The 24,516-nt window shown below is 45.9% G+C and overlaps 1 protein-coding gene across 1 annotated transcript in view; it reads right to left on the reverse strand.

Annotated features, from left to right (window-relative positions):
- Positions 1 to 24,516, reverse strand: part of LOC119435108 (protein ECT2) — a 72,424-nt gene that overhangs the window by 15,289 nt on the left and 32,619 nt on the right. Inside the window, exons 12-16 of the mRNA XM_049659702.1 lie at positions 22,083 to 22,385; positions 18,161 to 18,257; positions 15,717 to 15,798; positions 14,792 to 14,870; positions 13,239 to 13,518 (exon numbers count right to left, since the gene is read on the reverse strand). Of these exons, the coding sequence (XP_049515659.1) occupies positions 13,239 to 13,518; positions 14,792 to 14,870; positions 15,717 to 15,798; positions 18,161 to 18,257; positions 22,083 to 22,385 (841 nt within the window). The remainder of the gene's footprint in view (positions 1 to 13,238; positions 13,519 to 14,791; positions 14,871 to 15,716; positions 15,799 to 18,160; positions 18,258 to 22,082; positions 22,386 to 24,516) is intronic.

Below are 24,516 nucleotides of genomic sequence, written 5' to 3' on the forward strand. Positions count from 1 at the left end.
TACCATTTTATGGTCGCACTTCTACTGGCATAGTGTAAGATGCTTGCTCAGTGGCCAAAAAATTCCTGTACCAGATTCACTGGCACAGGTGGTGCAATATATATAGATTACAAGGTCACAGCTTTGAGCTCACCCCTTCTTGCAACCGCAAAATGTGATGTCAACATGATGCAAAAAAAAAAAATATAACAGGTTGTACTTTGATTCTACTTGTTCCTTCTGACCAGGCGGGCATTTCTTCACAAGAGTGATGACATTATTGTGTCTTGAACAATGTGATGAGGCTAGACGGGGCAAGTGGAGAAAGTATGTTGGCAGTGAAGCTTGTCTCCTGAAATCATGGATTCGCAGCACTGAAATATTTCTATCTCGGCTGTTAATGAACCAATTTCAAAATTCTTGCGGTAGAACACTCCCTAGAGGGCACGTAACAACTTCCAGTATATAATAAACATTTGTAATGTGGCTTGGTGAGGGGCCCTTTAAGGAATGTGACGATGTCTAAACTAGCACAGTTGCATTCTTTGGAGGGCAAGATAATTCGGCCAGATGCCCTCTAGCCAGAGAAGGCCTAAACTTATATAGGACAGCACGGGTTTGACTAAAGTGGCATTCAACAACCAAGTTTATGCATTAAAGATAGTGAAGCCTGCAAACTAGATCCGATAAGAGTGGCTGCTTAACCCCTTTCTAGACACACGAGCGTACGAAAACATGCTGCTAGTGTTTAGTGACCCAACGCATGAGTTACAAGTGACAATGTTAGCAAGAAAAAAAAAAACTTTAAGGCTGGTGCACTCTTGCTGCAATCCATCAATGATTGCTTCTTTTACATGAGACAACAAATAGCAGACTAAATTTATATAAAAATTGTTTCAGTTACATAAAATGCATATCATAGTAATTTGTCCACAGTTGTACTGGTGTAATACAACTTTTATGCTCACTGGGTTACTTCAAACCAGCATGAGCAAAATGTGCATGTACTAGTTACTGAAGACAGAATGGCTCGACCTGTGTGTGGTAAAAGTGAAGCATGTCCACATGCAGACAGTTCATATTCTCTATGAATTAGGCCAAGTCATTGACTTAGTTTGGGTAGTAGCTTGCACTATGCCGCATTTTCTCCTTTTTGAGCTCAAAATTGCACTTTTATGCACTAAGAGCAAAATTTTGTAGATGAAAATTTAATAGCAACATGTAGCAGCTTTAACAAAATAAAGAGGATGGACGGAATCACACAGTACAACCTACAATTGGTGGGAATAGAGATTTCAGTCACCAACAATGTACACCATCCACAATGTTTACTATAATTAAAAAAAAAAAAAAGAGGGCAAGTTTGCACTTGGTCGTGCAAAGCTTAGGCACAGTGAAAGTGTCAATCCTAAAGTTTTACTGGCTGCTATTGCTAGGTATTAACTTGGTTGCTGCTACGTCTTAACCTAGTTTAACTTAACTACGCATGTAGGAAAGGTATTCTCGAGCGATCATTTTCGGAGGTACCTTCCCTTTCGCGACATTTCGCGTGACTAGCACTGGACGCGTCGGCGCCTACGTGCGACAGCATCCCTGGCATGCCACAAACGCAGGCAGGCAGGCAGGCAGGCAGGCAGGAGCCGTGTCTGTGTCGGGCTAAGCGAGCGCGCACCTGCGCCGGCGGTTACTAGGAAACGCGAGGTGATGTCATCACTACTGCTTCAGCGCATGCAGGGCTAGGCAACGCGGGCGGCGTCGCCAGCAGCTCTGCACGTTGCCTTGTTGGTGCTGCTACAATTTCTTTATCTCGTTTTCATTTTTTCTTTCCCTCTCCCGAGCATTCTGCGCACCGCACGCATGCTCTCCTTGACGTCTGTGATGATTTGGTCTTCCTAAGTAAACGAGGGGTTGTTTACCCGGGAATGTATTGGTATTTGCACGGTTCGAATTATTGTGGCCACCACTGAGACTAATTCGCAGTGGGGAAAAGAAACAACGAAGCCGATTGTTAACAAGACATGAACATATAATTAACACAAACTGTAACACACACACTAATTAACCAAGGTACTAAGACTAATATTAAAGTTCATGCATTTTTAAATGTTCTCTCACAATAAATTATATATAACATAATTAAAGTTCGTGACCGGTCACCATTACTTGGTAGCGTCGGTGCAGCGTTGTACGGGGCGGCGTTGCGACGGCGTCAGATGCAGTGCGTCGGTCGCGTGAGTATAGGACGATAAGACACTACTTGTGTCTTGACGATCGTCCGCAGCTCGGCCAAGAAGTCACAGGAGGAAAGTAGATATGGCTTGCCTTCAGCACCATGTCACTGCAGGACCCACGGACACCAAAGGCTGGAGGTAGAACAGAGGCCGGATCGTCGCTGAAGTTATGAAACTCGGGCCCGCAGCCCGACAGCTTCGCTCCTCCGCCCGGCGCTCCTGAAGTCTTTGAGACTCGGACCCACAGTCAGACAGCCTCACTTCTCCGACGGGTGCTCTTGAGGTCTTGAGGTTCGGACCCAGAGCCCGACAACCTTGCCTCGACCACTCCGCACACCGGCCTTCTTTTTTCGAACCCTCCCTTCCTTCTCTTCTTCTTCTGCTCCCTCCTCCAGCAATCGTGTGTCTTCGTGATTCGCTGTTGGCCGAGGTGCCGCGTCAGGCGAGCACGCGCCGAATCCCGCCATTCTTTTTCTTCTTTATGGTTACTGATCGTCCGCCGCACCAGACACGCGCACATAAGTCTTTTGTACATGACAAAAAGTCCCCCTTTTCGAAAAGTTTTTTTTTTTTTTTTGATGAAGCGAAATAATAAAAAAAACTGTGGCGATGCGCGTGGTCTCGTGAGACTTTATACAGTGCATGTACTAACAGATTGAGCGACATGCAGACTTCAACCCCAAAAACAATAAAAAACAAGAAAGCATACAGAAGCATGAACTCCCAAAGTGCAAGATTCAATAGCTGATCCTGACCTACTTAAATAATCAGCTCCAACCTTTTCTGAGGAATGCCTTTGATACCCCCACCTGCTTCAGCTTTAAAGCGTGGTAAGGGCTTCATTTTCTGGTTCGTCAATCACTATAAACGAGTTTGGAACCTAGCTAGTGGTTGGCGCTCTTCATACCGCTTCAGCATGTTGATGTGGAATAATGTGGTATGGCCTACGTCCAACCAGTAGTCAAAGTTGTTTTTCTTTCCAGTGACTACAAATGGTCCCTTCCATTGCATCATGAGTTTGTTATCACTGGTTGGGAGGAGTATGAGTGCACGATCTCCTATCTTCAGCTGTCGACGACAACTGTTTCGGTCGTAGTACCCCTTTTGAGTCTTCTGAGCTTTGCACAAGTTCTGGTGAGCTAACTTCAAAGTCTCTTCTAGTCGGTTTTTGAGGTCGAGGACATATGCATATGTCGTCTTAACATCTTCCTTGAGCCTGTCTCTTGTCCAGAGATCCTTGAGTATGGCCAAGGGTCCTCGTACTTGTCGTCCGTATATCAATTCAAATGGCGAAAAACCGAGGCTGGTTTGTGGCACCTCACGGTACGCAAAAAGAAGAGGAGCAAAATATCGATCCCAGGCTTTTGGTTTCTCTTGGCATAGTTTCCGCAGCATCATCTTAAGGGTTCCGTTGAAGCGCTCCACCATTCCATTACACATTGGATGATAAGGCGTTGAACTGAGATGCTTGATGGCGAGTAAATCATTGATTTCTTTCACCAACTCTGATGTAAAACAAGATGCCTGGTCACAAAGGATCTCGTGTGGGAAACCGATCCTTGAGAACATCTCAACCAACCCTTCGACTACAGTTGCTGAGTCAATAGAAGGTAAAGGGATGGCGTCCGGAAGCGAGTTGCAAAGTCCACAAGTGACTATATATCGGCTGCCCTTACTCGATGTTGGAGTCAGGGACCGGATATCTACCGCTACCCTTCGAATGGGGTATCTATAAGCGGCATTCGTCCCAGTGGAGCCTTGCCCACTCTACCTTTTGGGAAGGTTCTTTGACATACATCGCACAATCTCACAAATCTTTTAACGTCCTCTTGGACGCCGGGCCAATAAAATGATTCAAGGACCCGTTCCGTGGTTTTCCGTATGCCTTGATGCCCAGACAAGGAGTTGTCATGTGCCATATTAAGGACTTCGAGGCGTAGGCATTTCGGTACCACTGCTTGATCGATTATTTTTTCCTGGGCATATTTGATAGCATCTGTACAACACGCCTTCATTCAGGTAGAACGAATGGGCGGTTGTACCTTTTCCCGGAATATTTTTCCCGATTTTGCTTCTACAAACTTGAAGTGTTGTGTCTTCCTGCTGCTTTGTCCGAAACATTTCTCTTGACAATTGTAAGGCTCCAACGCTCACCGGGGAACATGGTTTCGAGATCTTGGCACCCACTATAACCTGCAGAGAACCACTGTCTTCTTTCGTAGTGCTCATCTCGCGTGATTTACTTGCTACAGAAGTAAACGAGGATGCTTTCCAATTGGGATCTGGCTCCATGGGTTGGCGTGCTCCACGAACGTTACCAATGATCACATCATACAATGGTCTCTCCATGCAGTTTGCGACCGTAACACCGGAGAAGTACGGTGATCAAATGTTGACTTCCGCTTCCGGAACGTTAATAGAGCTACCATCAGCCAGTAGTATGATAGACTCAGTGCCTATCATTGCTGCGTCCGGTACAAGATCTCGTCGTACGACTATACTATTGCTTCCTGTATCTCGCAGAACCCAAACAGTCTGTCCAAAAAGCTCTCCTTTCAACACCGGCATGTCAAAGACTTGCTAGACCAGACTCCCAAAGCATTAGAAAATGTCTCATCTTGCTGCTTGGTACTACGTTCAAAGCATTCCCGTGCATCTTTTTGCTGGTCGGGAGGTAGTATGCAGCATGCTGATGAGCCTTTGGCACCTGGTTCATTTCGTCTGCATGATTGCACATCGTGTCCATATCTGCAGCAATATTCACAATATGGCTGTTTTGTCTTCACACGGCAATCTGATGTCTTGTGTCCTATCTTATCACATATGAAGCAACGGACTTGAGACTTCACACCTGGTTTCTCATTCGTTTCTTTGCCAGGATTTTGTTCTAGCCTCTCCTTGAACACCAGCAAATTATGCTGCCTCTGTGCCTCCAAATAGTGATCGGCCGCTTCCGAGGCCTCATCCACAGTCTTGCAGTTTCTCTCACGAAGAAAAAGCGCCAAGCAACTATGGCAGTTATTCAAGAATTGTTCTGCGACTATCAAGTCTCGAACCGCATTGAACGTCTTCCCCTGGTTTGCCATCTCCCCCAACGGTCGAAGTAGCTGAAAAGCCGAGTAGCATACTGCTTGCCGGTTTCTCCATCCTGTGGTTTACTTTGCCGGAATCTCTCTCGGTATCCCTCAGCAGTAAACCGAATCGTTTTAACAATGCTAGTTTTGCTTGTTGTAATCCAGGGGTCTTCGGGCGATAAACGACCAAACACTTTCAGTGCTTCCCCACCGAGGCACAAGCTGAGAGCGGTGGCCCACTTTTCTTTTGGCCAGCCCTGTCCCGTGGCTACATGTTCAAAGCGCTTTAAATATGCTCGAGGTCATCTCGAGAATCATTGAACATGGGGATCAGATTATGTGGGTTGATGGGGGCCAAGACTTCCGCTTGGTTCGTGTGACTTGCACCATTCCCACTCCCACTGCTTTCCTCCCACCTCAGCGAGCCTCAGACGCAACTGCAAATTCTTTTCTTCTAGCTCAAGGCGCTGTTTGGTCGCCTCTCTTTCCGCTGCCCGTTCCTCACGCGCCTTCACATCTCTCTCCCCCAGCTTTGGTGACTTGCTCGTCCGCCCAATTTCTCAGCTCCACGCCCTGCAGCCCCAAGCGCTCACCCAACGTAATAATTCTGCCAAACTCATATTCACTTGTCGCTAAAGCACTGTGAACAACCGGCTTCGTCCTGTCGCGTGGACGCCAATTTGTGATGATTTGGTCTTCCTAAGTAAACGAGGGGTTGTTTACCCGGAATGTATTGGTATTTGCACGGTTCGAATTATTGTGGCCACCACTGAGACTAATTCGCAGTGGGGAAAGAAACAACGAAGCCGATTGTTACAAGACATGAACATATATTAACACAACTGTAACACACACACTAATTAACAAGGTACTAAGATTATATTAAAGTTCATGCATTTTTAAATGTTCTCTCACAATAAAGAATTATATATAACATAATTAAAGTTCGTGACCGTCACCATTACTTGGTAGCGTCGGTGCAGCGTTGTACAGGCGCGTTGCGACGGCGTCAGATGCAGTGCGTCGGTCGCGTGAGTATAGGACGATAAGACATTACTTGTGTCTTGACGATCGTCCGCAGCTCGGCCAAGAAGTCACAGGAGGAAAGTAGATATGGCTTGCCTTCAGCACCATGTCACTGCAGGACCCACGGACACCAAGGCTGGAGTAGAACAGAGGCCGGATCGTCGCTGAAGTTATGAAACTCGGGCCCGCAGCCCGACAGCTTCGCTCCTCCGCCCGGCTCTCCTGAAGTCTTTGAGACTCGGACCCACAGTCAGACAGCCTCACTTCTCCGACGGGTGCTCTTGAGGTCTTGAGGTTCGGACCCAGAGCCCGACAACCTTGCCTCGACCACTCCGCACACCGGCCTTCTTTTTTCGAACCCTCCCTTCCTTCCTTCTCTTCTTCTTCTGCTCCCTCCTCCAGCAATCGTGTGTCTTCGTGATTCGCTGTTGGCCGAGGTGCCGCGTCAGGCGAGCACGCGCCGAATCCCCCATTCTTTTTCTTCTTTTATGGTTACTGATCGTCCGCCGCACCAGACACGCGCACATAAGTCTTTTGTACATGACAAAAAGTCCCCCTTTTCGAAAAGTTTTTTTTTTTTTTTGATGAAGCGAAAATAATAAAAAAAACTGTGGTGATGCGCGTGGTCTCGTGAGACTTTATACAGTGCATGTACTAACAATTGAGCGACATGCAGACTTCAACCCCAAAAACAATAAAAGAACAGAAAGCATACAGAAGCATGAACTCCCAAAGTGCAAGATTCAATAGCTGATCCTGACCTACTTAAATAATCAGCTCCAACCTTTTCTGAGGAATGCCTTTGATACCCCCACCTGCTTCAGCTTTAAAGCGTGGTAAGGGGCTTCATTTTCTGGTTCGTCAATCACTATAAACGAGGAAGTTTGGAACCTAGCTAGTGGTTGGCGCTCTTCATACCGCTTCAGCATGTTGATGTGGAATAATTTAGTGGTATGGCCTACGTCCAACCAGTAGTCAAAGTTGTTTTTCTTTCCAGTGACTACAAATGGTCCCTTCCATTGCATCATGAGTTTGTTACTGGTTGGGAGGAGTATGAGTGCACGATCTCCTATCTTCAGCTGTCGACGACAACTGTTTCGGTCGTAGTACCCCTTTTGAGTCTTCTGAGCTTTGCACAAGTTCTGGTGAGCTAACTTCAAAGTCTCTTCTAGTCGGTTTTTGAGGTCGAGGACATATGGATATGTCGTCTTAACATCTTCCTTGAGCCTGTCTCTTGTCCAGAGATCCTTGAGTATGGCCAAGGGTCCTCGTACTTGTCGTCCGTATATCAATTCAAATGGCGAAAAACCGAGGCTGGTTTGTGGCACCTCACGGTACGCAAAAAGAAGAGGAGCAAATATCGATCCCAGCTTTTGGTTTCTCTTGGCATAGTTTCCGCAGCATCATCTTAAGGGTTCCGTTGAAGCGCTCCACCATTCCATTACACATTGGATGATAAGGCGTTGAACTGAGATGCTTGATGGCGAGTAAATCATTGATTTCTTTCACCAACTCTGATGTAAAACAAGATGCCTGGTCACAAAGGATCTCGTGTGGGAAACCGATCCTTGAGAACATCTCAACCAACCCTTCGACTACAGTTGCTGAGTCAATAGAAGGTAAAGGGATGGCGTCCGGGAAGCGAGTTGCAAAGTCCACAAGAGTGAGTATATATCGGTTGCCCTTACTCGATGTTGGAGTCAAGGGACCGATGATATCTACCGCTACCCGTTCGAATGGGGTATCTATAAGCGGCATTCGTCCCAGTGGAGCCTTGCCCACTCTACCTTTTGGGAAGGTTCTTTGACATACATCGCACGATCTCACAAATCTTTTAACGTCCTCTTGGACGCCGGGCCAATAAAATGATCCAAGGACCCGTTCCGTGGTTTTCCGTATGCCTTGATGCCCAGACAAGGAGTTGTCATGTGCCATATTAAGGACTTCGAGGCGTAGGCATTTCGGTACCACTGCTTGATCGATTATTTTTCCTGGGCATATTTGATAGCATCTGTACAACACGCCTTCATCCAGGTAGAACGAATGGGCGTTGTACCTTTTCCCGGAATATTTTTCCCGATTTTGCTTCTACAAACTTGAAGTGTTGTGTCTTCCTGCTGCTTTGTCCGAAACATTTCTCTTGACAATTGTAAGGCTCCAACGCTCACCGGGGACATGGTTTCGAGATCTTGGCACCCACTATAACCTGCAAGAACCACTGTCTTCTTTCGTAGTGCTCATCTCGCGTGATTTACTTGCTACAGAAGTAAACGAGGATGCTTTCCAATTGGGATCTGGCTCCATGGGTTGGCGTGCTCCAGGAACGTTACCAATGATCACATCATACAATGGTCTCTCCATGCACTTTGCGACCGTAACACCGGAGAAGTACGGTGATGAAATGTTGACTTCCGCTTCCGGAACGTTAATAGAGCTACCATCAGCCAGTAGTATGATAGACTCAGTGCCTATCATTGCTGCGTCCGGTACAAGATCTCGTCGTACGACTATACTATTGCTTCCTGTATCTCGCAGAACCCAAACGGTCTGTCCAAAAAGCTCTCCTTTCAACACCGGCATGTCAAAAGACTTGCTAGACCAGACTCCCAAAGCATTAGAAAATGTCTCATCTTGCTGCTTGGTACTACGTTCAAAGCATTCCCGTGCATCTTTTTGCTGGTCGGGAGGTAGTATGCAGCATGCTGATGAGCCTTTGGCACCTGGTTCATTTCGTCTGCATGATTGCACATCGTGTCCATATCTGCGGCAATATTCACAATATGGCTGTTTTGTCTTCACACGGCAATCTGATGTCTTGTGTCCTATCTTATCACATATGAAGCAACGGACTTGAGACTTCACACCTGGTTTCTCATTCGTTTCTTTGCCAGGATTTTGTTCTAACCTCTCCTTGAACACCAGCAAATTATGCTGCCTCTGTGCCTCCAAATAGTGATCGGCCGCTTCCGAGGCCTCATCCACAGTCTTGCAGTTTCTCTCACGAAGAAAAAGCGCCAAGCACTATGGCAGTTATTCAAGAATTGTTCTGCGACTATCAAGTCTCGAACCGCATTGAACGTCTTCCCCTGGTTTGCCATCTCCACCCAACGGTCGAAGTAGCTGAAAAGCCGAGTAGCATACTGCTTGCCGGTTTCTCCATCCTGTGGTTTACTTTGCCGGAATCTCTCTCGGTATCCCTCAGCAGTAACCGAAATCGTTTTAACAATGCTAGTTTTGCTTTGTTGTAATCCAGGGAGTCTTCGGGCGATAAACGACCAAACACTTTCAGTGCTTCCCCACGAGGCACAAGCTGAGAGCGGTGGCCCACTTTTCTTTTGGCCAGCCCTGTCCCGTGGCTACATGTTCAAAGCGCTTTAAATATGCGTCGAGGTCATCTCGAGAATCATTGAACATGGGGATCAGATATGTGGGTTGATGGGGGCCAAGACTTCCGCTTGGTTCGTGACTTGCACCATTCCCACTCCCACTGCTTTCTCCCACCTCAGCGAGCCTCAGACGCAACTGCAAATTCTTTTCTTCTAGCTCAAGGCGCTGTTTGGTCGCCTCTCTTTCCGCTGCCCGTTCCTCACGCGCCTTCATCTTCCTCCCGAGCTTTGGTGACTTGCTCGTCCGCCCAATTTCTCAGCTCCACGCCCTGCAGCCCCAAGCGCTCACCCAACGTAATAAATTCTGCCAAACTCATATTCACTTGTCGCTAAAGCAACTGTGAACAACCGGCTTCGTCCTGTCGCGTGGACGCCAATTTGTGATGATTTGGTCTTCCTAAGTAACGAGGGGTTGTTTACCCGGGAATGTATTGGTATTTGCACGGTTCGAATTATTGTGGCCACCACTGAGACTAATTCGCAGTGGGGAAAAGAAACAACGAAGCCGATTGTTAACAAGACATGAACATATAATTAACACAAACTGTAACACACACACTAATTAACCAAGGTACTAAGACTAATATTAAAGTTCATGCATTTTAAATGTTCTCTCACAATAAAGAATTATATAACATAATTAAAGTTCGTGACCGGTCACCATTACTTGGTAGCGTCGGTGCAGCGTTGTACGGGCGGCGTTGCGACGGCGTCAGATGCAGTGCGTCGGTCGCGTGAGTATAGCGATAAGACACTACTTGTGTCTTGACGATCGTCCGCAGCTCGGCCAAGAAGTCACAGGAGGAAAGTATATATGGCTTGCCTTCAGCACCATGTCACTGCAGGACCCACGGACACCAAAGGCTGGAGAGAACATAGGCCGGATCGTCGCTGAAGTTATGAAACTCGGGCCCGCAGCCCGACAGCTTCGCTCCTCCGCCCGGCGCTCCTGAAGTCTTTGAGACTCGGACCCACAGTCAGACAGCCTCACTTCTCCGACGGTGCTCTTGAGGTCTTGAGGTTCGGACCCAGAGCCCGACAACCTTGCCTCGACCACTCCGCACACCGGCCTTCTTTTTCGAACCCTCCCTTCCTTCTCTTCTTCTTCTGCTCCCTCCTCCAGCAATCGTGTGTCTTCGTGATTCGCTGTTGGCCGAGGTGCCGCGTCAGGCGAGCACGCGCCGAATCCCGCCATTCTTTTTCTTCTTTTATGGTTACTGATGGTCCGCCGCACCAGACACGCGCACATAAGTCTTTTGTACATGACAACGTCCCATGTCAAGGCAACATGTGCATGGCACGGAGAGAGGCGAGGCACTCGCCGCTCCACAAGGTGTTGCTAGGCAACGCAGTGACGTCATAGCTCGGCGAGCTTTTACGACAGCAGGTGCCACTTTTTATGGTTAGCTAGAAAACCTTCGCTGTTAAAACAAGATCATGCCACTGCATCTTTGCTGCTCCGACAATAATATGTCTACGTTCCACAAGCACCTATACACAGTCACAACAGAATTAAATTTTAACAAAAACAAACAAAGCAGAACACTACTGATTACCAGAAACAAAAAGAAGAGGTACACAGACACTAAATCTGCTCTAGTCTTGAGACTATGAATGAATCACACCAGTATCACACATACTGACAAATATGGAAAGGAAAATTTGTTTTCTCATGTTTGCATATCATTCAAGCGTGACAGTACAGTGTCGGAAAGATGGACTAGTTGATATGCGGGCATAATTATGACCGATGCGCCCAAGAATGTGGACAATGGTGCGTGTCCATGTCCTTCAGAGCACCGGTAGTAATTAGGGGTGTGCCAATACTCGAATATCACCGAATCAAATCAAATGGTGAGTGTTAAATAATTCAATTTGTGTATCGAATATCTACTACGTATCTGAATTTTCGAATACTATTCAATATATTCAGTGCAGAGACCCGCGCAGTGCCACATGTTACGTGTGCTGCGGAGCCCCTTGTGATCGAACTGGTCAAACTTTGTATGAAGTTAAGCTCACTTGGGTGGCAACCCAAGTGAGCTTAACTTCATACAAAGTTCGACCAGGTTGACAGGACCAATTGAAATAATCACGTGACGCAGACAGAGGGAATGGCAACAAAAGCAATGTGTATTTTGTAAAGTGCGAAAGCATGTGCAAAGATCAAGGCCGATTAGCCATAGACCGGCACGCAGATTGTGTTGGATACAGGGTGACGAACTTCATGGCGCTTCCACAGCCATCAATCTAATCCACACGCCTGATCTCAGGACCAATCACTGATAAGTCACCCACATGAACATAATAGACATTACTACATCAGCCAGCAGCAAATTTTTGTCACGGCCACACTGCCTAGGCCATTAGGTCTAATCGGCGCTGCTTCGTCGGGATTCGGCGACTAAAGTTACGGTTTGATGCCAAATCAATGCAGATCCATTCGCAGCAGCCACACAACACTCAGAAGGACGACATGCCACCTCGCAAATGAAAGAAAGTGTACGGGATGGCAACAAAATTGTTTACAGCCGCCATCTTTGCGACACACCATACGACAGCCTCTCCTTTCCAATGCCGTTTGTAGACGCACATCGGTCTATTTTTGTAGCTTTGAGCAACCCATGACAAAATTAGCTTTGGATTAAGGCGTGACAGTGTCATGGCGGTTGCATGCATTTGCACAGATGGCGGATAACGCCGGGATGGGGAGGGGGAGCGAGCATCACGCTAAGTTGCCCTAACCCTCCAGGTTTCAGAATTTTTTACATGTGGCAAATCACGTCAACCCTGACAATGAAACGGCGTGTTCAGCACCTGCTCCTTATTGTTGGCACCGGCTACGCGTGGAGCGGCCATCGAGTGACGTGATGTGCGGTCCTTTCGTCAGTTGCGCATGTTGGCCTAACGATAACCCACCTGCCGCAAAGTTGGGATAGCCCTTTTGTATTCTGAAGAAAAACTGGAGAGCAAAACTTCCTATGCAACAAATTAAAGATTGCCGCAAGACACAGTTCGATTATTAAACTGAGAACCTCATTGGTATTCAGTATAACAAAATGTCACTAATTCATTAGCTTCAGAGGGAAAAAAAAGCCCAGTACTTTATCTATTCAAAAGAATTTCTATTGATAAAACAATTTTCCAGACCTTCATATACTAGAAATGAGCTATAATTAGTGCTGGCATATTATTTTGGTATTCCTTTCAATAAGAATAAACTGTACTGTATACTAATTTCTGTGTACCTAAGTTGCTGATAGTTTGCTACATTCTTGTTACGCAATGCTAGGAGACTCCTAAGCATGTGCAGCACCGCATCTTCTAGCCCAAGATTTGTAAGCATTTAATTTTGCGATAAATTTTCTAATATACGATATTCGATTTGAAATCTATTCGATATTTGCAGATCCCTAGTAATAATTTTTCGTTTTCAAGCACACATTCGCGACAATAAAAACACAGCAATTATCTCAAACCCAGTGCTTTTATCAATCCGAAGAATGCCAAGAAGTCAAAGCAATGTTGATGGGTGGACTGACCACTGTCCTCAGCCGATGTGAGCTCAACCACTCGCTTGACATCGTACAGGTGGACCATGACTATGTGCTTGTAGGTCTTGGGAAAACCTGAACGGCCCAGTGTGGAAGAGGCCGGGCTGCGTGATGTCAGCCCAGCCCGACTTCGACGCCGACACACCTCCAAGATATCCGAGAAGAGGAACAGGGAGACTGCATCGCCCTTGCGGCTTAGGCCCCCTTCACCTATCTCCACCACATCCAGGCTAGTCACAAAGTACCGGTGGCCAGACAGGATGTTGGGCTGCATTGCATGCAAAGATTAGTACATCTCACTCACCTAGTAATTCTCACAAAGTGCAAGCTATTTGCTCATTGAACCCAATCAAATTGATAAGAATGACTGATATTGGTTTTTCAAGTGCGGTCTATGGTATTTGTGCAGTAAAAGGAACTAGTTGCTGTGACGAGCACAGTTACCTTTGTAGAAGCACAGTAAGCTGGGCACGTTGGTATGATTGCATCATGAAAACCACTGCACAAGTGCACAGACCAAGAAAAAGGATGACAGTTCACAAAAACCAAGGAACTTATAAATAAAAGAATTGCGAGGTAGATGCCGAGTGGTGTGCACTTCACAAGTCAAGGTTATCCCATGCAGCAAAACCAAGTCGAGATAACCCTAGGCGACAAAACCAAAAGGATACAATAACTGAACACTTAAAAAATCACAAGTGCACAATCAATAGCAGCTTCTTTCAAGATAGAAAAATTCTTTATTGTGCATGCTGAAGGAGGACCTGCTAGAGCATATATCCCCCAATCTTAATATGGAAACGCTCGATAACATCACGGGCATCTTTATCTGTTTTTGTGACAAAATTATAGTTGTGGAACACTGCTTCACAACCACGTTTTTCCTAATGTGTCAGATTGTGTGATTCCGTGCGATTGCCAGCTTCTGATAAAGTTAAAAGGTATTTGAAAACGATCGATGCGTTGCATGATCCTTGCACAATTAAAAAAATTTTTTTTTTAACATGGCGGCTGGATTCAAGACATGGAGGCTGGAGGCAGAGTGACGTAGGTCCCCCTGGCAACATGAATGCGACTGACACATTGGCACGGCCGCTCTGCCAACCTGACAATAGCCACTGTCTGGCGCTACCAAATTGGCGATAACAAATTTGCTGGGTTCCAAAAGTGTTTACTTTGTAATTGTATACCTTATTTATGTTAAATTTACAAACTTACCGGTGTGCTGAGGCCAGCCCGGCCGAGGATTGCACAGTGGCACAAAATGTGTTTCGTAAAATTCTAAATTTAGCATGTTGTAAGCTAATGGACTTGGGCTGGGAGTTTTGAAAAATTTGTACCATTCCAAAATTTGTATCAGATGTGATCGTATCACCGAGATTCTGCTGTATGTAGGAGCTCCTGAGGTGAAGCTTCTTAAAATGGTCCACATAACTGAATTGTAAGTGCAATGCATGCACGCATAGAAGTACTATACTGCAGCACAGCCTATGAATATGACAGTGACTATGACATTGAATGCAAAACCTGTCCTTACTTACCGGGCACTTCTCAATGTCATTGAATATGTCAAACATGGCCACTTGGCTCTCCGTCTTGCGTTTTCCTTCATTGATGTCGCTGCAAAAGAAAGTTTGGTTCATTCTTGATGGCTTTGCAGCTGTCTCTGGGTGAAAAGCCCAGACAGTAATAAAATATTCAGTATATACTGGAAAATCCCTGGAACAGCCAAGACTAGTGAGCTCCCCGATTCTTTGCCACCAGGAATGAAATCTGAGGAGAGTGTCTTCACTTGCCAGAATCAAGTAGCTTTAGCTCTGGCATCTACACTCTGCAATTTTTGGAAGCTTAAGATGCTGCTGATGCCAAAAACTTCCATGCTCACATGGAAACGTGACTCAACTGGAACCAGCGCATATGTGGGCTTTGCATGCAATAACAGGCCACGCTTGTAAATGGTTCACATAAGCAAAAACAATGAATTTTCATTCACAAGTCAAGAGTGTGTGTTAAGGTCTCAATTTTTTTTTCTGACCATAGAAAATGCATACACGTGAGACTCGAGGGTGCATTAGAAAAGTGAAAATATAGTAATTAGTCTTATTCAATGATTTGAACCATTCATAAAAATGTGAGGTCAGAAGAATGTAAAGCATAAGATGTACCTCCAGACCATGGTAATGTGAGCTGTATTTAGACTTCTACAAGGTGGAATTGAAACAGTCAAATCTAGATCACGCGGGCTTGCACTTATAAGTGCTAGATAGAATTTTTGCTGCAGTGATTATGAGCACAATGAGTGCTCGTGCGTGCATCCTGGTGGCATTTGCACAGCAGGCAAGCAAGCTTCATTAACTTGGCTTGAATAAATATCAAGCCACACAGTTTAGTTCATGCTCTCCAGGCATGACAGATGCCTTTCACACATACACTTGGCAGCAAAAAAACTGCTTTTACACTACTTACAGCATAATTTGGTTGAGCGCAGCCACAGCTTTTTCCAGTGCTTCAGAGTCCTTGTTATTTTTGGGTGTACGCTTCTGAATTTCTGAAATAGAAAAAAAAAAAATATTAATAAGCTACTATTAATGAACTACTTTGTGCCTGCCATAGCTGATACCAACCACAAACAGGTTGCAAAATGTTTGGTGACCAAAGTTATTGCTGACCAAAGTTATCGTTTAGTGCTGAGACAATGCAAATATATTCGCAGTAGTCTTACGGCTTTCAAAAGGCTGAGAAACCTTATCATCAGCGAAATTGAAAGCATGGGGGACAACCTGAATGGCGCCAACTTCCTTCACCTACCACCATTTTTAACAACACATGAACAGATCACATCTGAAAAATTGAGCCAGACACCTTTCAGTGTCCGAACCTTCGACTGCCATCATACACTGATTGAATAACGAATGTGTTGGTGCCACAAGATCGATGTTGGAATCGAGCAGGTGCGAAAATCAATCAGCGACTGTAATCAAATCCTTCGTCTTTGGCTTGTTTTGGCTATGAGCCATGTTATGGCAAATGAAACTATTCTTTACATATATTTAAATATGTATTAATTCGTTTCAAATACTTCGGAAACATCAGGTACTGAAATTTGCACTGAAGCGTATATTAAAAAGCACAATATTCTATTCAATATTATAAAATATTGAATATTTCTAAAAGCCTAGTAACAAATGCACAAGTACACGCATTTGCCCTGGTTGGTTCACGACTGGAGCGGAAACAGCACAAAAAGGATGTGAGAAAGGGACAGTGAACAGCGCTGACTAACAATTACATGTTTATTCTTTCAAGTAGCGTATATAGGTATACCACTTACGTTCTAGTAACAAAGGTTTGAAAATCTGGACTTTTACGATAGAGCCGTAAACGTTAATCACCACAAACTTAATTGTAGTTAAAAGTGCTGTCCACATTTTGAAGGCTGCGAACTGCACTATAATGTTTGCCGATTCATCTTAGCTTGACTATTGCACTGTTGCCTCAAACTGGGTGCAAATAAATTACTGATGTCATTACAGCAGTAGTAAACAAGCCCTAAAGGTTGGTCATTTTATGACGAGATTACATAACTTGACAGGTATGTATGCTGCACTTATACTAGTAAGCTATTCATGCAAACGAATGTGAGCAACCACATGCTGCACCAACGATAAGCTGCTCAGTGGCACCATTTTCACAAGGCAATAAGTGTCTTGTGCACAGGACTGATTTGAGCTCATCCTGCACAATGGCTTGTACCAGTAGAACGAAAGCCATTCTGTCATCTCACATTGGAAGAGAATGTGACTAAGTTGCAGAGGTGGCTTAGGCCTCATTCACACAGCCGTCAAACGCTCCGTCACGTCACCGTCACGTCAAAAAAACGCACAGCAGGCGCGACGGAGCAGTGTACGAATAGGCGACTTTCGCAATGCCGAGCGGTTTTCTGCTGCTGTTCTTGATTTGCAAGCGGAGACCGCAAGAAGGGCGCAAAGCTCGGCGACGAACAAGTACCTGGGGGCAAAAATGTGCAGGAATCGCAAGTTCGGCCATTGGCGTGGTCCATGTCGCACATTTGAGCACCACCGAAACGCACAGCTGAGTTTTCGACGTGCCGCACGTGGAACCAATGCTGGCACGCATGTAAACAAACCAGCCGCCGCTGCTGTTGCCAGCTTCAGCTTTGTAATATGGCTGTATTTAGCGTCGGCTTCTTAATTTCTGATTGGTCGATATTTGAGGGGCGGGGATCCGTCACCGTGCTGGCGACGAAAACGTAGAGCACCGCTCTGCGTCGCCGGCGAGCCGTTTTTGAGGGGAAAACGACTCGGAAACCCTCTCCCCTGACGAAAACGGATGCTGTGACGGTGACGTGACGGAGCGTTTGACGGCTGTGTGAATGAGGCCTTACTAGTGTAGTAGTAGTACCAACAACGGGCAGCATAAATTTCGCAGGAATAAAAAATTGACTATTACTATGCAGCATGGCATATACACATAAAAAAGCACCATCTCATACATGTAATTACCTTATTTGATGAAGTGAGCCCCGCATGTTTTTTTTCTATCTTCAAAAAACTGACACTTAGGATCAACAAGGCTCATGCCACCGTCAAAAACATTCAGTGTAAACTGTAAAATTTGCTCAACACACTTTGAGAAGAAGGTTTCCAGGAAGCTTTCTGAAAGTGGGAGACAAGGGAAGAAGTCTTTCTGTGCAACGGGCATATCCCAAATGAGGCAATGACTAAACTTCAAAACAGGTGGTTCAGTGTAGGGGACCCATTATGCTCGGTGCTGAATTGTGTTGCACAGCCAGGTTTTTACATTCAAACAGCTTTGGGCCTCAAAAGGCGCATGTGAAGGAGACAGCGTGGCAATGCTAACTAGTGATCAAATCTGCGAAAACAGCGCACCTTTGAGTAGCAGGATCATGCTTCCCAGCCTCTGAATAGGGCGAATCATCAGCTCTGCCAGAGTCTGCCGGCCACACTCAGGCTTGGTCTGACACCTCTGAAATACCAGACATTTATGATATGACATGCACTACTCCAAGGGCTCAACCACTTTAAATCCACTGGTCTCCACGACATTCACAAACAGCCCCTTGGAAGATAAAAAACGTCGCTACCATACTGTCAAACAGAGTGTTGGAAGGAGACTGCCATCCCCGCACTATGAATTGCATGCAGAGGCCTGTGAATATCATGAGCACTTATGTCAAGCTTGTGGTTGAGGAATGTGCCGGCGTTGTTGTGCGGGCTTCACCAGTTCTGTTGTCCCTACGCCTGCCCCCCCCCCCCCCCCTCCCCCGTTCCACTTGCAACCGGTTTCAGCGGTGGCACTCCACTTGCGACGATTTGCGGGGGGGGGTGAAGTCAAGACGCGGCTGCGTTCGGCTGCTGACGGCTGAGCGTGACTCTCTTATCTCCGAGACCAGCACTGGGTACGTACATGCTTCCCTCTCGTCCGCCGACACCTTTGTGACTAGGACTTGAGCTTGCGCATGGTGTCTTTGCCCATGTGGGGAGAGCGTACCTTGTGTTGATACTTTCCAGACACTAAAGCTGAAGAGAGTGCCTAGTGCTCGCGCCAGGTCGTAGCACGCCGAGCCGCACTTGCCGAAGGCCCAAGCCGAAGGAGATTGCCCGAGCTCTCGCGAGTTGGCCCATTGGTTATCGCGAGAGCAAGTAGCATAGCCGCCATGACTTTTCCCAGCGGCGTGTCCCCGCTTTAGCCTGTGCTCTCGCAGCGACATGCTATAGGTGCCCCTGTCTGTATATCGCCAAAGCAACGTCAGAAACAGCTCTGAATGGCTGCCAGTACAGCTAATAGATGTCTCGGCACTCATACCATGACAGCGGATGGTGTGCCTGTGCTTCCCCCTTTGAGGGATGAATATTTTTGCAAAGTCGTGCACCTGGTCATTTTCTTTATAGCAGATTCCAGTAGAAGGAAGTTATTGAAAATTAATGAATAAAGTAAAAATTTATTGCAAGCAATATTTTCTTTGAAAAATGCTTTGCTCGCATCAATGGTATACACACAAATACGCTATACAGTAAGAGATAGAGAAAAATGTATAGCAAAATTTATGGCTATCAATTTGTTGCCTCAAAAGCATGTTTCATCAGAAGAAAAACAAGTCAGAAGAAGAAATGCTTAAGTAGCGAGCAGAGGCACTGCGAGCGGCCATACTGAAATCGTGACTAACTTAAGCACTCCAGTGTATGGGAATACGTAAACCGCAACTGAAAGGGGAACTGCATCCAAAGGCAAAGATAAAACTAATTAGCATCTCTGAGCATTGGCCACACTGCACTACCGGAAACACAATAGCGGCAGCTGTGATCGAGCGCTCGGAGGTTAACAAATCAAGCTGTGTGCACCAGTGAGTGGAAAAAATTTCAGATGACTTTAGGCGATTCCACATAGATAGCAGTACCTCTCAACAACCAATCGTGTCAAATATGTGTGAAATATTAAACGCAAGATTGGTGTCATACATCTACGGTAAAAACCTGTACAATGTTCTGTGACGGTGGCCCCTTTCCACTCTTGATATGTTTTATTGCATAATTTGTCCCAGCAAAATCTACACTGATAAAATTCCAGACATCGCACTTGACATCGACGACGGCTGTCAAACTTACAGCTCTGTGTGCAGCAATGGAATTTATCGATCAGGAACCACCTAAGGAATGGTCTATCTTCTGCGATTCCAAGCCGCCCTCCAGAGTTTGCTCTCTGCACTACGCCATGGACCCCACGAACGACTTGTCGCGGACACACGCGAAATTTACCATCTAGCAGTTGACAAAGGACATGACATCGTCTTTCAATGGCTGCCAAGTCACTGTGGTATCTTTGGAAACGAGCAAGCAGACGCAGCCGCTCGATCTTCACATACCAGTGCTGATTTCGTCGCAATCTATATGTCCAGAACAGACGCAGCAGGAAAGCTCCGTGATCTTGCTCGCGAGCTTACGTTAGCCCACTGGAATTCAACGGACTTTAAATACCAGTGCCTCTGTTCCCTAGATCCTAATCTGAAGCTCCGCCTTCCACATGGCTTACCACGATGGGAGGTAACTTTATTTGTCGCCTATGGCTTGGAGTATCTTTTACCAACGCGTACTCCTACCTTATCGGAATGGCCACAAGTCCAGATTGTGAAACTTGCGAGTGCAAAGAGACGACAGCACATCTTCTGTGTGACTATCGTCATTTTAGTGCACAAAGGAAAGTCCTCAGCACTACGCTTGACAAGATAGTCAGCCGCCCCTTTACGGAAGCCAGAATTCTTGGTCCCTGGTCCCAGCCGATGTCGGAACGAACTGCTTTAAAAGCGCTAGTACGCCTTTTAAAAGAAACAGGACTTAGTGAAAAACTATAGAATGTGCGGACTGATGCGTCTCTTTTTCTTTTCTTTTAATCTCTTGTCTCATTTTTTTGCCCTTACCCCATCCCCCTGTGCAGAGTAGCCAACTGGACACTTAACCTGGTTAACCTCTCTGCCTTTCACCTCTTATTTTCCTTCCTTCCTTTATTGCATAACACAGCTCTATTACAGTGAAGCTGACTAAAGAGAACCGGTGATTATGCAATGCATATGAGGCCCTTGCAGGCCACAATATAAATGTAGCCGTGCACTTGGCGGATTTGGTAACGGTCACTTGTTACAACATATTGATCGCTTGTTACAACGAATCAGTTGCTAGAGCAAATTTGCCTCTGCACTGCTAAATTTATGTGACTGCTGTGTTCAAACTCAATGTAAGATGCGGGAACATTACACAATGGTGAAGCATCAAATGGGAACATAATACATGGGAGTTGATGAGGTTTCAGTTAAGACCACGAAAATGCAAAGTAGCAGCCGGTCAAATGCAACAGTGAGGAACATATCAATGGGATTTCACTGTAACTGTATGCATCACATGTTTTATAGCCTTCAATTAAATGCTACACAAATTCTAACATGGATGTTGGATATGGATAATTTTTATAGAGTCGGCTTATATTAATTTGACCCTGACGGGACCGACGAAACTGGTCAAATTATCGGGCGGATTGAATTAAACACGATGCAGAAATAATGCCAAAACACACTTTTGATTCATTTGGCAGTATTTGCTCTATTCTAACACTCCTCTGAATCAAACACAAACCCACTTTCTATGCCTCCAAAGTAGCAAACTAACGTAGAAATTACATTAAAGCTCCTAAACAAAGTAGAAATATTGTGCCCTTGATTTTTCAGCAAGCACGATTATTGCACAATGGCAGCCAGTTTTCTAGAGTTAGCTTTGCCGCACGGTATTTCAAAGTCAGCTTTACCGCACTACATTCATGTTATGCAGCAAATCATGCAACGTTGTGAAAGAGGTTTGGTTTCGTGTTCGATTGCACAGGCAATTTTCAAGCCAATTTTCTTTCAGGAAAAAAAGTGTTCGTTAGAATTGAGTAAATACCTTAATCAGAAATTGTGAGCTATGGTAAATCTTCGCTTGAACATCTTCCTCGGGCGAGCCGAAAATAGGCATTTTCGACGAGAGATGCCGTCTGCTCAACGCATTCTCTGACCCCTAAGCTTCGATGAGAGTTACGCTGCCATTAAAAGGGTCGCTATCGGGGTCACCATCGGGGGCCAGGCGCGTGCGCGCTGACTGGTCAAGTTCAAATTATCCAGTGAAGACCAATTTTAGGATCGAAATAACGGAAGGGTTGGGACTTTCAGTCAGGATTGAATTAACTGAAACATCTAATTACCCGAAGTCGAATTACCGGAAGTCTACTGTACTGAGGTTTGACTGTAAATGTAAAAAAGCCACAGACCTTGAGGAAGGCGTGAAACCTAGGCCGCTGCCGGTCGCACTGGGCGAGGGTTTCTTTGGCACGCTCGAAGGAGTTGACGAAGGGTGGGTAGGCCTTCTCAAACGCCTCACGGTGTGCCAACACGGCTTCGCCTACTGCGTGATCGTCAGACCAGGTGCGCAGCATTGCCTGCAGCTGGAGCTGTAGGCTGCGGTGCACCTCGTAAATGGGTGGCAGGTGGCCAAAAATGAGCCGCACCTCAGCAGAGTCCAGCAGCGGCTCCCCCGGCATGCTGCTTGGGTCCTCCAGGGGTGCCTTGAATAGCTGCAACCAAAGTCTTATGATCGATTGATGGCTCCAGATTTATTTCAACCAGCTACAACCTACATCTAAGTGCACAAGTGTTGACGCATTCCATGCACATGAAGTGCAGTTGCTACAGCCAGGAACCATACCTGTGATCACTTTCTCAGCAGTGTAATGGCATAGCTTGAAAATTGGTGCAGCTATCTGTTACAATTGCTTGTTTACCAGTGTGAAATAGTTTTTTTTTTTAACACCTTTGTCAACATTTATAGTTGCCTTATTAGAGCTTATCTGACAACACAATTTCATCATGAGGCAAACTTTAATTTAGCTTGGGAGTAATATCATTCAACACTTTTCAGATCTAGTGCAGATAAAATCATTCATCAAAAAATTTTGATACATGTATTTCGAACATGAAGCCATTTAGTTATGTTGAGTGTTACCCTACAGTTATTGCCCAAAGACTGGACTGTCTCAAAAAATTTTTGTCTTGGTAGGTAGAACATAAGTTTTTGCTTTCAAAGTATTTCCCTTTGCTAGCAATACATTGTTCCCAACTTTAGAATGCATTTTGGAATGCCTTCTGAAACACTGCTTTAGGAATAACAAACAACTCTTAAGAGGTCCAACATTCTTTCCACTGTAGGTGTCACATGCTACGTGAATTTAGAAGTAGACAACTGGCTAACAAACCCTTGTATCCTACTTTATGACATCAAGGACGCCTATGGTTGACAGGATGTTCCATTTTCACCACCATGGTTGTGAGTAGTGCTGGCTAACACTCCCCAGGGTTCATGTAGTACACATACAAATTGTAGGAGGTTGGGCATTCACAGTGTAGTTGCGCAACGCCATTGTGCTTTGGGGAACCTCCATTTCTCGCACCTCCTGGCTGGATGGGGTGGTAGCAGGTCATAAAATACAGTCACCCGGCTGCCACCCTACCCACGGAGGGTCAGCGGGTTGCCCCATTGGCCCAGTATTGGTGCAACTCAAGCCGTTGTGTGGGAGTTTGAGCGGTCACAGTGCAGTTGTGTGATGCGACGCCATTGCATTTCAGGGAACCTCCACATCCATTACCTCCTGCCTGGAAGAGGTGGCAGCAAGTCATAAAACACTGTCAACTGGCCAACCCATTCGCCAAGTTATGGGAAGACTAGAGCCTTGCTTGCGCCTGCCTTGCATACATGCGTGATACAGGGCATGAGGAGACCACGTCAGGACGTCAGAAGGTGCATACAAGTTGGACTCTTTGGCCAGAGGTGGCCCTTTGTTCATAGCCGATCGGCTGTAACTTCGGCTCGTCATGGCTCCCAGCCTTCGCAGGCTTGCGCACGCACCCTTACGTTGTTTGATTTCTTGAGGCAGCAACCTGCAATCGCACCCGTCTATTTCGTCACTGACGATTATTGTCACTGACGATTATTTGGCCATTATATGTGATAGCATTTAGTTTAATTGTAAACAGTAGTGTTGTGTTCAAGACCCGATTAATAAATATCCCCTTGGAATATCGCCTAAAGTCTCCCTAGGTGCATGTGCGGGCTCGCCTTTCCCTGGCTTGGGAGGGTTGACCACAGGCGCAGTGGCGTGGTGATACAAGGCTTAGAGCAGGTGCAGACCCGGCACCCTATGGTGCTTGGCATGCTCAAACTCACCATGGTCGTATGGCGCTTCATTACAATGCACATACTGCATACAAATAGGAAGAGGGAACTGTGTCACACACCATATACACAAGAAAGCGTACAGGAGGATGGCAATTGATGGTAGGTCGATGCTAGAGCATGACATGCGTAATGCCGAAGATGTCGAAAAAAGGAAAAAGAAGAAAGCCGCCGTGGCACTGTGCTGTATATCCTAGGATAATTCGCTATGCGAATGCACAAAGTTTGCCTTGGCTACCACTGTGACCTAGGCCACGGTGTTGGAAAGGTTTTCAGATGGAGCAACGATGCCTCAGGAGCAATAGAAATCCAGGACCTGTTTTTCTTTTTACCAAAAGGTGCCGCCATATAAGTCAGAGACCTCTTGGCTATATCAAGAGGTTCATGCGAGCCGATTCCTGTGCGTGTTTAGCGTGATTGAAGATTGCGGGAGAAACTGTCTTAAAATGTCTGTACCAGTTAAAGATCACCACCTT

The sequence above is a fragment of the Dermacentor silvarum genome, unplaced genomic scaffold (assembly GCF_013339745.2).
Source record: "Dermacentor silvarum isolate Dsil-2018 unplaced genomic scaffold, BIME_Dsil_1.4 Seq458, whole genome shotgun sequence".
Taxonomy (NCBI): Eukaryota; Metazoa; Arthropoda; class Arachnida; order Ixodida; family Ixodidae; genus Dermacentor; species Dermacentor silvarum.